This window comes from Heterodontus francisci, chromosome 16 (genome assembly GCF_036365525.1).
Source record: "Heterodontus francisci isolate sHetFra1 chromosome 16, sHetFra1.hap1, whole genome shotgun sequence".
NCBI lineage: Eukaryota > Metazoa > Chordata > Chondrichthyes > Heterodontiformes > Heterodontidae > Heterodontus > Heterodontus francisci.
In genome coordinates this window covers 18,827,075-18,843,436 of record NC_090386.1, presented here as the reverse complement: position 1 = coordinate 18,843,436, position 16,362 = coordinate 18,827,075, and the positions used below count along the sequence as shown (strand labels likewise).

At 45.4% G+C, this 16,362-nt stretch overlaps 1 protein-coding gene across 1 annotated transcript in view; it reads left to right on the top strand.

Moving 5' to 3' along the window:
• Positions 1-16,362, top strand: part of wfdc2 (WAP four-disulfide core domain 2) — a 269,502-nt gene that overhangs the window by 236,324 nt on the left and 16,816 nt on the right. Inside the window, exon 24 of the mRNA XM_068048456.1 lies at positions 4,836-4,973. Within this exon, the coding sequence (XP_067904557.1) occupies positions 4,836-4,973 (138 nt within the window). The remainder of the gene's footprint in view (positions 1-4,835; positions 4,974-16,362) is intronic.

Below are 16,362 nucleotides of genomic sequence, written 5' to 3'. Positions count from 1 at the left end.
GACCACACCTGAGAATTATAACTCAGAATGCCAAAAGACTTGCAGGTTGATAGGTTAATTGGCCATTATAAATTGCCCCTAGTATAGGTAGGTGGTAGGGAAATATAGGGACATGTGGGGATGTGGTAGGAATATGGAATTAGTGTAGGATTAGTATAAATGGGTGGTTGATGGTCGGCACAGACTCGGTGGGCCGAAGGACCTGTTTCAGTGCTGAATCTCTAAACTAAACTAAACTAAACTAAGAATACACCTGGGGACACAACTGAGAACCATATCTTAGAACACACGGAGTCACACCTAGGGTCATATCACAAAATACACCCGGGGTCACACCTGGGACCAAAACTTTGAACACATTTGGGACACACCTGAGGACCACATGTCACAACATGCCTGGGGAACATAGCAACGCATTCCCCTATCTGCTACTTTAGTCACCTCTTCAAAAAGTTCAGTTAGATTCTTAAGGCATGACGTACCCTTTACAAATCTGTGCTGACACGCCCTGATCAGCTGAAAATGTTCAACATGTTCATTCACTCTATCCTTCATTATATACTCTAGCAATTTCCTGACAGCAGATGTTAGGATGAATGGTCTGTAATTCCCTGGCTTCTCGCTCATCTTTCTTAAATAGCAGAATGACATGCACAGTTTTCCAATCTAAAGGAACAGTTACTAAATCATGAGAACTTTTGAAGATTATAGTTAGGGCATCTGCAATGTTCTCATGCACTTCCTATAAAACTCTGGGATGGAAACCGTCTGGTCCTGCGGACTTGTCACTCTTTAGTGCCTTTATTTTTCCATTATTGTTAATTTTGGGGAGTGTCTGTCCCTAAATCGATAATAGTCTCATTGGGATATTTAGCATGCTGATCTCTTCCTCTACTGTAAATACTGATTCAGCATGTTCGCCATTTCCTTATTTTTATTGACAAGATCATCGTTATCAGTTTTCAAGGGACCCACCTTGCTTCTGACCACCCTCTTTTTGCTGATGAAATTGTAAAAAAAACGTTGTGTCGATATTGATATTCCTTGGCACGTTTCTTTTCATACTCACTTTTTGTCGCTCTTAATATTTGCTTTGCCACCCTTTGCTAATCTTTGTATATTTCATATTTGCCAGGATCTGTGCTATTTCTTGCATTTGTGTATGCTTATTCTTTTAATTTAATGTTGTCTTTTACCTCTTTAGTTGTCCATGGCTGTCTTTTTTGGCAAGTAGAGTTCTTGCCCTGTATTGATATAATCTGAAATAAAAACAGAAAGTGCTGGAAATATTCAGCAGGTCTGGCAGCTTCTGTGGAGAGAGTTAATGTTTCATGTCTGTGAAGAAAATGGCGGCCACCAAGCATGGGCCCGGCGCTGCTGCACCACCGCGATCTTGCGTCCGGTGGCCACTTAGCATATGCGTGGTGGCTGCCCCTCCCAATCACTTGGCAGAGGCGGCCTTGGCAACGGCACAAACGGCGTCACCAGATCCCTGAGCCATCTTTAAAAGGCAGACAACCCTGCATTCAAGCTCTGTCTGCATTGTCGGGAAGTGTGCTGGAGCAGAAAGGCCAGGAGTGGGTTACAAATCCTAGCAGTCTGCAAGCAGCATCCCTGGGCATCCCTGTGGCAATGTCAGAGGTCCGAGCAAGGGTGGCCCCATGGGTCAGTGGTGCTTCCCTGCCGATTCTCCTCCAGGCTGCAAGGGAATGATGGCAGATCCTGTTCCTCCAGCAATGACACGAAGAGGTCCTCCCACCTGACCAAGGAAGCCTGGACAGAGATCACACAGGAGGTTAGTAGCCGTGGGGTCACTCGACGAAACTGGGTCCAGTGTTGGAAGAGGGTCAATTACCTCATGCATTCGGAAAAGGTAAGTGGCACATTCCAAAGTGCTGGGTGTGATCTGGTTGGCACTGCATGCTATGCCACATGGGTGGCACTGCTATTTCAAAGACAGGGAGGTTATAGCAGGTTGATGGCAGATGATTGGCTGCATATACGCATCAAGTCACCCATAGAGCATGTCACACACATGACAGGGTAAGTCTCTATATCAACCAGCTGTTATTGAAAAACGCATGTTGGTACAACTGTGATGTTAACGTTTGGGAATGTTCAATATCTGGATCTTTGCTCTTCCAAGGCCCACAACAGTAGGGAGGCATCCAGGACCTGAGGCCGCTGTCGCAAACTGAAGAGGAGGCATTGGAGTTAGCTGAGAGCCAAGGAGCCTGTGCCATATCGGACGTGGAGCTTGGGGTCTCGGTTGAAGAGAGTAATTATTGCCAAACACAGAATGATTCCTAATTACATTTCATATGCAGACGCTATGCTGTCATCATTGCGACATGTGTACCCTAACACCTAAATGTCTGTTTTTCATTGTATCTTGCAGGGTAATGCTCCAAGGTGGCCTTGGAGACCCTGGAAACGACGAGCACTTCTGAGAAAGAGACACGCTTGGAGGATGCACCATCCAATGACACTCCTGCACCTCCCACCAGTGCAGATACACTCACCTTGGTGGGTATCCAATCGCTGTTAGATTTGGGGTCACAAGCTGGTGAGAGCAACACACACATAGCCAAGCAGCCTGGCTGAGGCTGAGAAAGGCAACGCCACTGACAGTTGGAGGACTGTGGGTGACCAGGCCCATGCTGATGATGAGCCACTGGTGTCAGCAGCAGAGGGCATGCTGGAGTTGCAGGGAGAGGTAAGACAACATCTGGTGGAGGTACCAGGAGCCATGTGCAGCCTTGAGTGGATGATGGAGGCATCCATCCATGCCATGAGTGCCGTCTTCATCCATTGAGAGAGCTACATTCCACAGATGCTTCATAACTTGCAAACCATTGCCTTGGTCATGACTTCAAATCAGCTGTGGCTGGGCAAGAGAAGGACCAGGCGCATGAAGATTTTTCCCACCCCTGGTCCTTCACCGGAGAGCAATGAGGTTCCAACGAGCCTTCAGAGGGAGGAAGAGAGGCTGTGCTCCACATCTGGGGTCTCCAGTGAGTCCAGTTCCAGCAGCCGCAATGCCTGAGGACAGCCCTGCACTGGTGCAGGAGGCCCTTGGGCAGCCGGGGCCCTCCAGGCCTTAGGCGCTCAGAGGACGATCATTGACGTCATCCCAGGGCCAAGGGGTGTCCTGATCAGCAGCCTGCCTCCAGTCCAGCTTCCAGCACAGAGGTCACACCATGCAGGAGTACCCGTAAACATATAATAAAGACACCCTAACAAATATGGGCATTCACAGGTGAGATGGCTATGTCATTTGTACTTTCATTAAATGTGCTTTTCTGACAACTTTAGTCTTTAGTGTCTGAATAACACATGCCACCATGCATCGATTATGTGTCTTTCCATTACATCATAAGCCTGACAGTACTGCCAATGTAAGGAATAACATCATTGCCATGACAATATGCATGATGTGACTCTGCCTGGATGTAGTCACATGGGCAATGGCTCAGTCAGCTGCTGCCAGTCATGCTGGAGAGAAAGATATTACAGAGGCAGAGACTGCAGCTGAGATGTGTGTTGATGATGTGTGGTGTGAGGAGCATATGTTGCACTTCAGAGATTGTGGAAATGCTGAAGAATCAGGCGTTGCCTTGCCTCCCTTGCTCGCTGCTCGCCATGTTGGCCCTCCAGCACTGCTCTCTACTCTCCCATACATTGGTGCTTGGTTGTCCTCTGTATCCTCATTGTCAGAGGATGTGTTCTACTCCCGTACTTCAGCACCATGCAAGACCTCCCCCTCTGGACTGTGATGTTGTGCAGAAAGCAACAGACAACAATGATGGGCCTAACCCTGTCTGGTCTGTACTGTAGGGCTCCACCTGATCTATCGAGGCAGTGGAAGTGCATCTTAAGCATGCTGATGGCCTGTTTGATGGTTGCTCATGTGGAGCTGTTGAAGGCGTTGTATTGCTCTTCAGGATCATTACTGGCGTTCCTCACTGATGTTAGAAGCCATGTCAGCAAGGGACAGCCCTTATCCCCAAGAATCCACCCCTGAAGGTGAGCAGGTGGAGTGAACAGCAGTGGCACCTGGGACTGGCGCGGGATGAAGGCATCATGGCAGCTGCCTGTGAAGCGGGCACACACTTGCAGGAAGCACTTTCTGTGGTTGCAAACTAGCTGAGCATTGAGCAAGTGAAAGCCTTTTCGGTTTAGGTGTGAAGCTGGTTGTTCCATAGGAGCCTTGATGACCCCATGCCAGCAGTCGATGACTCCTTACACCTGCGGGAATCCCGCAATGGCCCCAAATTCAACAACCCTCTCAGCCTGAGTCTCAGAGTCCGTCCTGAAGTGTACATAGTCAACGAACCTCCTGTACAAAGCATCAATGACCTCCCTGATACAGCTGTGTACTGCAACAACTTGTATTTATATAGCACCTTTAACATATAAAAAACACCATTTTAATGGACAAGGAACAGACCTCAATCCTATTAAACCCAGCACAAGATTAAAATTAGAGCCAGGGCACTCAGGAAAGAAATTAGGGAACACTTCATTATACACTGATAGTAGAAGTGTGGAACTCTCTCCCACAAAATAGAATTGATGTAAAATCAATTTTTTAGTTTTAAATCTGATATTAATATAGAATGCCAGGAGTATGCAGCGATATAGAGCCATAGAAGGAATTAAAATACAGCTCAGCCATGATCTCCCAGAATGTTGGAACAGGCTCGAGGGGCTGAATGGCTCAATCAAGTTCCTGAGACCTTGGACACAAGAGGCATCAGATCAGGAAAGTGAAGGTCAATTTTACATTTCAGAATCTGATCCAGCCCTAATTGTGATGTGTTTGCTTTCCACAGATAAGCCTGGGATCTGTCCTCAGAGATACACTGGGGTTGGAGTGTGTGCAGAATATTGTACAGACGACAGTGACTGCCCAGGGGATGAGAAATGCTGCAGTAATGGATGTGGCCATGATTGTACCTCTCCCCAGAAAGGTACAACACAAAACACAGACACAACTGAGACAAAGGCCGGGATTTAACCCTGGGCAGACGGGAGCCGGCCACCGACTGAAAAGTTGGTGGCGAACCCGCTTCCGCCTCGCCTGGGGATCCGACCAATATTTTGCGGGTCCCCGGGCTTTAAGTGGTGTGAGGCGGGACTTCCACCCGCTTGAGGTAGGAAGTCCCGCCTAATAGTGCTGCTGGCCAAATAGCAGACCGGCAGCTTTCTGTCCCAGCAGTGCCACCAAGTGTGGTGCCCACTGCTGGGACTACAGCCCAGCTTGAAGAAGATGTCAGGGAGCCCGGAACAAAGGTAAGTTTTGGTTGCCTCGCCGGGCTGATCGGTCGGGCCCCAGCGAGGCAAGGGTAGTCAATTAGGGGTCAGGAGCGTGTTGGGTGTTGGGGGTGGTTGGGGCAGCAGGGCTGGCCCTCCATCGGGCACAGAGTGCCCGATCATGAGGGTCCCCCCACCCCGGCCGTCAGAGAGCTGCCTGCTTTTGTCAGGCGGCTTCTCTCGGGCTTGCGCCACCCTACTGGCCACGGGTAAAAACCCCGTGGAGGCGGGCGAAGGCCGTTAAGTAGCCGTTAAGTTGCCACCTAAGGGCCCTGATTGGTCTGGGGTGGGCAGGCCTTTTTTGATGCCAATGCCCTGTGTAAAGTGTTGTCGGAGGCGGGAGTGGGTCGGGAAGGACCCCCCAAGCCTCCTACACCATTTTACGCACCACCCCCCCCAGTCCACCAGCCCGCTCTTTGGGGGGGCATAAAATTCAGCCCAAGTACTCAGTATCCACAAGTAACCAACCCAGCAGGATAACACTAAAAACACCTCAGACAGGTACAAGATACACACACATCTCCGAATGGTACAAGACACAAACAAACCTAGGACAGTGAAAGATAGAATCACACCTCAGACAGGGAAAAGAAACACATTAGACTGTTGCAAGATACAACCGTACCTCAGACAGGTAGAAGATACACAGAGATCCGGAACTGGTACAAGGGACACGCTTCAGACAGGTTGAAAACATGCACATACCGCAGACACCTATATGATACACACCTCAGCCGGGAATACGACACATATGCACCTCACACAGGTAGAAGATACACACTTCAGACAGGTGCAAGATAAGCGCACACCTCAGATATGTCAACATAGAAACATAGAAAATAGGAGCAGGAGTAGGCCATTCGGCACCTTCGAGTCTGCTCCACCATTCATTATGATCATGGCTGATCATCCAACTCAGTAGCCTGTTCCGGCTTTTGCCCCATACCCTTTGATCCCTTTAGACCCAAGAGCTATATCTAACTCCTTTTTGAAAACATTCACTGCTTTCTGTGGTAGCGAATTCCACAGGCTCACCACTCTCTGGGTGAAGAAATTTCTCCTCATCTCAGTCCTGAAGGTTTATCCCGTATCCTTAGACTATGACCCCTGGTTCTGGGCTCCCCCACCATCAGGAACATCCTTCCTACATCTACCCTGTCAAGTCCTGTTAGAATTTTACATGTTTCTATGAGATCCCCCTCACTCTTCTGAACTCCAGCAAATATAATCCTAACCGACTCAATCTCTCCTCATATGTCAGTCCTGCTATCCCAGGAATCAATCTGGTAAACCTTAGCTGCACTCCCTCTATAGCAAGAACATCCTTCCTCAGATAATGGAGACCAAAACTGCACACAATATTCCAGGTGTGGCCTCACCAAGGCCCTGTATAATTGCAGCAAGAGATCCCTGAATCTGTACTCTCGCTGTGAAGGCCAACATACCATTTGCCTTTTTTACCACCTGTTGCACCTGCATGCTTACCTTCAGTGACTGGTGTACGAGAACACCCAGGTCTCGCTGTATATTCCCCTCTCTCAGTTTATAGCTGTTCAGATAATAATCTGCTTTCCTGTATTTGCTACCAAACTGGATAACCTCACATTTATCCACATTATACTGCATCTGCCATGCATTAGCCCACTCACTCAACTTGTCCAAATCACCCTGAAGCCTCTCTGAATCCTCCTCACAACTCACCCTCCCACCCAGTTTTGTGTCATCTGCAAATTTGGAGATATTACATTTAGTTCCCTCATCTAAATCATTAATATATATTGTGAATAGCTGGGGTCCTAGCACCGATCCCTGCGGTACCCCACTAGTCACTGCCTGCCATTCAGAAAAAGACCCGTTTATTCCTACTCTTTGTTTCCTGTCCGCCAACCGATTTTCTATCCATCGCAGTACACTACACCAATCCCATGCTCTTTAATTTTACATGCTAATCTCTTATGTGGGACTTGGTCGAAAGCCTTCTGAAAGTCCAAATAAACCACATCCACTGGCTCCCCTTCATCAGCTCTACTAGTTACATCGTCGAAGAATTCTAGTAGATTTGTCAAGCATGATTTCCCTTGTTCTACCACTGTTCTCTAAGTGCTCTGCTATAAAATCTTTGATAACGGACTCTAGAATTTTCCCCACTACCGATGTCAGGCTGACTGGTCTATAATTCCCTGCTTTCTCTCGACCTCCCTTTTTAAATAGTGGGGTTACATTAGCTACCCTCCAATCTGTAGGAACTGTTCTAGAATCTATAGAATCTTGGAAGATGACCACCAATGCATCCACTATTTCTTGGGCCAGTACTCTGGGATGCATACCATCAGGCCCTGGGGATTTATTGGCCTTCAATCCCATCAATTTCCCCAACACCATTTCCCTACTAATACTGATTTCTTTCAGTTCCTCTCTCTCACTAAGCCCTGTGCTCCCCAACATTTCTGGTATGATATTTGTGTCCTCCTTTGTGAAGACAGAACCAAAGTATGCATTTAGTTGGTCGGCCATTTCTTTATTCCTCATAATAACTTCCCCTATTTCTGACTGTAAGAGACCTACATTTGTCTTCACCAATCTTTTTCTCTTCACATACCTATAGAAACTTTTACAGTCAGTTTCTATGTTCCCCGCAAGCTTGCTCTCGTACTCTATTTTTGCCTTCTTAATCAATCCTTTGGTCCTCCTTTGCTGAATTCTAAACTGCTCCCAATCCTCAGGTCTGTTGTTTTTCCTGGCAAATTTATATGCCTCTTCCTTGAATCTAATACTATCTCTAATTTCCCTTGTAAGCCATGGTTTGGCTACCTTTCCCATTTTACTTTTGCGCCAGACAGAGATAAACAATTGTTGCAGTTCATCCATGCGCTCTTTAAATGTTTGCCATTGCCTATCAACCGTCGTCCCTTTAAGTAACGTTTCCCAATCAGTCATGGCCAACTCGCGCCTCTTACCTTCGTAGTTTCCTTTATTAAGATTCAGAACCCTTGTCTCAGAATCCACTACTTCACTCTCCAGCTTGATGAAGAATTCTATCATAGTATGGTCGCTCATCCCCAAGGGGTCTCACACCACTAGATTGTCAATTATTCCTCTCTCATTATACAGTACCCAGTCTAGGATGGCCTGTTCTTTAGTTGGTTCCTCAACGTATTGTTCCAGAAAACCATCCCATATACACTCCAAGAATTCCTCCTCTAAGGTATTGTGACTAATTTGATTTGCCCAATCTATATGCAGATTCGAGTCACCCATAATTACAGATGTTCATGCAGCTCTAATTTCCTGTTTAATGCCATTCCCAACATCACCACTATAGTTTGGGGTCTATATATACAACCCCCACTAACGTTTTTTGCCCCTTAGTGTTTCTCAGCTCTACCCATACAGATTCCACATTGTCAGAGCTAATATCTTTCCTTACTATTGCACTAATTTCCTCTTTAACCAGCAACGCGACTTCATCGCCTTTTGCTTTTTGTCTGTCCTTCCTAAATACTGAATACCCCTGGATGTTTATTTCCCATCCCTGGTCACCCTGCAGCTATGTCTCCGTAATCCTGACTATATCATACCCATTTACATCTATTTGCGCTTTATTGCGAATGTTCCGCGCGTTAAGGCACAAAACCTTAAGACTTGTCTTTTTAACATTACTTGTCCTCTCTCCAATATTTTTCACTGTGGCCCTGTTTGATTCTGGCCCTTGATTTCTCTGCCGATCACTTTTCTTATTCCCCTTACTGCTTTTGTTCTTGTCTTTGATTTCCCCCTCCTCTGACTCCTTGCACAGGTTCCCATCCCCCTGCCATTTTAGTTTAAACCATCCCCAACCACTCTAGCAAATACTCCCCCTAGGACATCAGTCCCGGTACTGCCCAGGTGTAACCCGTCCAGTTTGTACTGGTCCCACCTCCCCCAGAACTGGTCCCAATGCCCCAGGAATCTATACAGATACAGGATACACATAGCAAAGGCAGGTACAAGATACAAAAAACACCTCAGACAGGTACATGATACACTCACACCTCAGACAGGTACAAGACTTACCTGAGGAGAGATTCAGCAGCTGGAGTGGAACTGGAAGGAATCGGGAGCACCTGGGAGAGGAAGAGGTCAAGAAGAAACAGGCAGGTAGTCTCGGAGTCCCTTAAGTGCATCTCACTCTCCAACCAGTATTCAGTTCTGAATACTAATGAAAGTGATGACTCATCTGGAGAGTGCAGACAGAGCCATGGCTCAGTTGTATGGGGGGCATGAAGAAGACTGGAAGAGAAATACTGATAGGATATTCGATAGTCAGGACAAGAGGCAGGTGTTTCTGTGGCTGCAGACGTGAATCTAGGATGGTGTGTTGCCTCCCTGGTGTCAGGGTCAAAGATGTCACTGAACAGCTGCAGAGCATTCTGAGGGGGGAGGGTAAACAGCCAGCAGTCATGGTCCACATTGGTACCAATGACATAGATGGAAAGAGGCATGTGGTCCTGCAGTCAAAATTTAGGGAGTTAGGTAGGACATTGATAAGCAGGACCTCAAAAGTAGTAATTTCCGGATTACACCAAGTACCATGCTCAAGTGAGTACAGAAATAGGAGGATAGAGCAGATGAATGCATGGCAGGAAAGATGGTGCAAGGGGGAGAGCTTTAGATTCTTGGGACATTGGGACCAGCTCTGGGGGAGATGGGACCTGCACAGGCTGGACGGGTTGCACCTAAACAGAGCCAGGACTAATTTCCTCGCAGGATGATTTTGGGGAGGGTTTAAACTAACTTGGCAGGGGTTAGGAGATAATACTAGAGAGGGACACCAAAGTACACAGAATACTGGAAGAGACAGATTGCAATATAGTAGGGAATAGTAAGTTATTAGGTGGAGTCAGACTAAGGGGGAAGGTGATAAAGTCTAAATTAGGGTTACTGTACAGGTACGTGAATGCGCAGAGTGTGATAAATAAGGTTGGTGATTTGCAGGCACAGATAGCCATCTGGAAATATGATGTAGCTGTAATGGAGACCTAGCTCAAAGAAGGGCAGGACTGGGTATTAAATATTCCTGGATATACGGTGTTCAGGAAAGATAGGAAAGGAAGAGGGAGAGGTGTCAATAACCAGGGGGCATAGATTTAAGGTAAGGGACAGGAGGTTTAGAGGGGATTTGAGGAAAATGTATTCACCCAGAGGGTGGTTGGAATCTGGAACACACTGCCTGAAGGGGTGGTAGAGGCAGAACCCTCACAATATTTAAGTAATATTTAGATGAGCACTTGAAATGCCATAGCATACAGGGCTATGGGCCAAGTGCTGGAAAATGGGATTAGAATAGATAGGTGCTTGATGGCCAGCACGGACACGATGGGCCGAAGGGCCTGTTTCTGCGCTGTATAACTCTATGACTCTAGGTGGTGGTATCGATTAAGGAGAACATTACAGTGCTGGAGAGAAAGGATGTCCCAGAGAGGTCAAAGACAGACTCTATTTGGCTAGAGCTAAGGAACAAAAAAGGTGCAATTGCATTGCTCGGTGTAGTCTATAGGCCACCAACTTGTGGAAATGATGTCGAGGAACAAATTTGCAAGGAAATTATAGAGATATGAAAGAATTATAGAGTGGTTATAATGGGGGACTTTAATTATCTGAATACAGACTGGGATAGTAGTAGTGTAAAGGGCAGTGAGGGGCAAGAGTTCCTAGAGTGTGTTCAGGAGAATTTTCTACAGCGGTATGTTTCCAGTCCAATGAGAAAGCAGGCACTGCTAGACCTGGTTCTTGGGAATGAGGTGGGCCAAATGGATCAAGTGTCAGTAGGAGAACATTGAGGGGACATTGTATCATAAGGTTTGGGTTGGCTATGGAAAAGGACAAGGAGCAATCCAGAGTAAGAATAATTACTGGGGGAAAGCCAACTTCAATGGGGTAAAAATGGATTGGACCCAGATAAATTGGAATCAAAGGTTGGCAGACAAAACTATAACTGAACTGTCTTTAAAGAAGAGATAATTCAGACACAGTCAAGGCATATTCCCTCAAAGGGGAAAGGTAGGACAAACAAATCTAGAGTTCTCTGGATGACAAAAGAGATAGAGATCAAGATAAAGAAGAAAAAGTGTGCTTATGACAGATGTCAGGTGGATAATACAACTGAGAACCAGGCTGAATGTAGAAGGTTCAGAGAGGGATTGAAAAAGCAAATAAGAGAAGCAAAGATAGAGTATGAAAAGAGACTGGCAACTAACATAAAAGGGAATCCAAAAGTCTTCTCCAGGCATATAAATAGTAAAAGGGTGGGAAAAGGAGGGGTGGGACTGATTAAGAATCAAAACTGGGACTTATGCACGGAGGCAGGGGGCATGGCTGAGGTATTCAATGAATACTTTGCATCTGTCTTTACCGAGGAAGAAGATGCTGTGCAGGTCATGATGAAAGAGGAGGTTAATTCAGACACTAGAAGGGTTTAAAATTGATAAGGAGGAGGTATTAGATAGGCTATCTGTACTTAAAGTTGATAAGGCACCAGGATCGGATAAGATGCATCCAAGGATACTGAGGGAAGTGAGAGTGGAAATTGCGGAGGCACTGGCCATAATTTTCCAATCTTCCTTAGATTCAGGGGTGGTGCCAGAGAACTGGAGAATTGCAAATGTTACACCCTTGTTCAAAAAAGGATAAACTTAGCAACTATAGGCCAGTCAGCTTAACCTCGGTGGTGGGGAAGCTTCTAGAAATGATAATTCAGGACAAAATTAATCGTCAATTGGACAAATGCATGTTAATTAAAGAAAACCAGCATGGATTTGTTACAGGCAAATCATGATTAACAAACTTGCTGGTGTTTTTTGATGAGGTAACAGAGAGGGTTGATGAGGGCAATGTGGTTGATGTGGTGTACGTGGACTTCCAAAAGACATTTGATAAAATGCCACATAACAGGCTTGTCAGCAAAGTTAAAGCCCATGGAATAAAAGGGACATTGGCAGAATGAATATGAAATTGGCTCAGTGACAGGAAACAGAGAGTAGTGGTTAATGGATGTTTTTCGGGCTGGAGGAAGGTTTGTAGTGGAGTTGCCCAGGGGTCAGTGTTGGGACCCTTATTTTCCTGATATATTAATGACCTAGACCTTGGCTTACATGGCACAATTTAAAAATTAGTGAATGATACGAAACTTGGAAATATTGCGAACTGTGAAGAGGATAGTATAGAACAGTATTGTCCAACATATGGTCGTGAGCAAGGATTTGGCCTGCCAAAGGTTTCCATCCAGCTTGCAATGTATTTCAGAGATGGGAAATGTTCCATGGGCTTCTTCTTCCAGATTGGCTTTTTAAAAATATTGCACTCTCAGTTTCACAGCTGACAACTGCTGACATTGGGAATAGTGGTTTCCCAAAGTCAGACAGATTTGGGGTTTTCTGGCAGATTCCGACTTTCTTTTAAAACCCTGAATCTGTCCGATGTCAGCACCTGTCAGCTGTGAAACTAGCAGTGAGACTTTATTAAAATAAAACTGACCAACCACAAACTCCTGTGCTGAGCGCTCCCTGCAACTATCAGAGAGCGAGGTGTGAGGGAGGAGACAGAGAGAGAGAGAGGGAGGGGACAGAAAGGGAGAAAGAAGAAAGGGAGAAAGAAAGGGTGAACACAGAGAGAGAGAGGAACAGAGAGAGAGATGGAACAGAGAGAGAGATGGCAGAGAGAGAGAAGAGGGCAGAGAGAGTGATCAAGTTCACTCCTGACAGATGGATATTGATCTGCAATACTTTGTATCACTACAAGTGTGCAGGCATACATTGACTACTTGTGCAAGCAAAAAAATGCCAGGTATCTCACTAAATCAGTGTCCAACATAGTGATGAGAAAGAAGGCAATAAATTAATCTTCTCATTTAAAGCTTCTTCACAAAAATGCACATTTGTTGTTGCTTTGATTAATAATAAGATAATTTTTCAATGTCTTTATCTTTCCGAAATTTTATCTCACCAGCCACCTATTGGTTTGCTTACCCACTGTTTTTTTTTTTCAGGTTTTTTTGCAGGTTTGCACTTGCTGCTGTTCAATATTCAGTGTATTTACACCTAATCTGTACTAATGCTTTGTCTTTCAACACACCATTAACATATTGTTTGCCTTTGCTACATGACCTTTTGGTCAGCTATCTGGCCTGGTCCAATCTACACCTTCTCCTTTGTTATCTCTTGCCCCACCCCCACCTCACTTGCTTATAACCTGTGACTTTTCTAATATTTGTCAGTTCCGATGAAGGGTCACTCACCCGAAACGTTAACTCTGCTAAACTTGTATATAACACTGGCTCGACCTCAACTGGAGTATCGCGTCCAGTTTTAGGCACCACACTTTAGAAAAGATGTGAAGGCTTTAGAGAGGGTGCAGAAAAAATTCACAAGAATGGTTCCAGGGATGAGGAACATCAGTTACATGGATAGATTGGAGAAGTTGGGACGGTTTTCCTTGGAGAAGAGAAGGTTGGGAGAAAATTTGAGAGAAGTATTCAAAATGATGAAGGGTCTGGACAGAGTAGATAAGTAGAAACTGTTCCGATTGGTGAAAGGATCAAGAACCAGATGGCACAGATTTAAGGTAATTGGCAAAAGAAGCAATGTCAACAGGAGGAAATGCTTTTTCATGAAGTGAGTGTTTAGGATGTGGAATACACTGCCTGAGAGTGAGGTGGAGGCAGGTTCAATTGAGGCATTCAAGCAGGAATTGGATTATTATCTGAAAAGGAAGAATGAGCAGGACTGCGGGGAGAAGGTGGGGGAGTAACACTAGGTTATTTGCTCCATCAGAAAGCCAACACTGGCACGATGGGCCCAATAGCCTCCTTGCATGCTACAACCACAGTGAGATACACAGCTTAGACAGACACAAGACAGACACACATGTCAGATAGGAACAAGATACACCGACACCTCAGAGATACATGATAAACACACACCTCATGCAGGTAGAAGATACACTCACATCTCAGACAGATACAAGTTACACTGACACATCAGATGGGTACAGATAATCTCGCATATCAGAACTCTACCAGAAACACACACATCTCTGTAAGGTGCAAGATGCACACATCAGAAAGGCACAAGATACAAACACACCTCAGACAGCTCCAAGATACAAACACACCTCAGACAGCTCCAAGATACAAACAAACCTCAGACAGATACAAGATACAAACACACCTCAGACAGGTCCAAGATCCACACACACCTCAGACAGGTCCAAGATACAAACAAACCTCAGACAGATACAAGATACAAACACACCTCAGACAGATACAAGATACACACACACCTCAGACAGATACAAGATACAAACACACCTCAGACAGGTCCAAGATATACACACACCTCAGACAGATACAAGATACACACACACCTCAGACAGGTCCAAGATACAAACACACCTCAGACAGATACAAGATACACACACACCTCAGACAGATACAAGATACAAACACACCTCAGACAGGTCCAAGATATACACACACCTCAGACAGATACAAGATACACACACACCTCAGACAGGTCCAAGATACACACACACCTCAGACAGATACAAGATACAAACACACCACAGACAGGTCCAAGATACACACACACCTCAGACAGGTCCAAGATACAAACAAACCTCAGACAGATACAAGATACAAACACACCTCAGACAGGTCCAAGATACAAACACACCTCAGACAGATACAAGATACACACACACCTCAGACAGATATAAGATACAAACACACCTCAGACAGATACAAGATACAAACACACCTCAGACAGGTCCAAGATACACACACACCTCAGACAGATACAAGATACACACACACCTCAGACAGATACAAGATACAAACACACCTCAGACAGGTCCAAGATACACACACAACTCCGACAGATACAAGATACACACACACCTCAGACAGATACAAGATACAAACAAACGTCAGACAGATACAAGATACACACAAACCTCAGACAGATACAAGGTACAAACAAACCTCAGACAGATACAAGATACAAACAAACCTCATACAGATACAAAATACAAACAAACCTCAGACCGATACAAGATACAAACAAACCTCAGACAGGTCCAAGATACACACACACCTCAGACAGATACAAGATACAAACAAACCTCAGACAGGTCCAAGATACACACACACCTCAGACAGATACAAGATACAAACAAACCTCAGACAGATACAAGATACACACAAACCTCAGACAGATACAAGATACAAACAAACCTCAGACAGATACAAGATACACACAAACCTCAGACAGGTACAAGATACACTCACACCTCAGACAGATACAAGATACACACACACCTCAGACAGATACAAGATACAAACACACCTCAGACAGGTACATGATACACACACACCTCAGACAGGTACAAGATACACTCACACCTCAGACAGGTACAAGATACACACACACCTCAGACAGATACAAGATCGAAACACACCTCAGACAGATACAAGATACACTCACACCTCAGACAGATACAAGATACAATCACACATCAGACAGGTACAAGATACACACACACACCTCAGACAGGTACAAGATACACTCACAGCTCAGACAGATACAAGATACACTCACACCTCAGACTGATACAAGATACACACACACCTCAGACAGGTACAAGATACACTCACACCTCAGACTGATACAAGATACACACACACCTCAGACAGGTACAACATACATACACACCTCAGACAGGTACAAGATACACTCACACCTCAGACTGATACAAGATACACTCACACCTCAGACAGATACAAGATACATTCACACCTCAGACAGGTACAAGATACACACACACCTCAGACAGATACAAGATACATTCACACCTCAGACAGGTACATGATACACACACACCTCAGACAGGTACAAGATACACTCACACCTCAGACAGGTGCAAGATACTTTCACACCTCAGACAGGTACAAGATAGAAACACACCTCAGACAGATACAAGATACACTCACACCTCAGACAGATACAAGATACA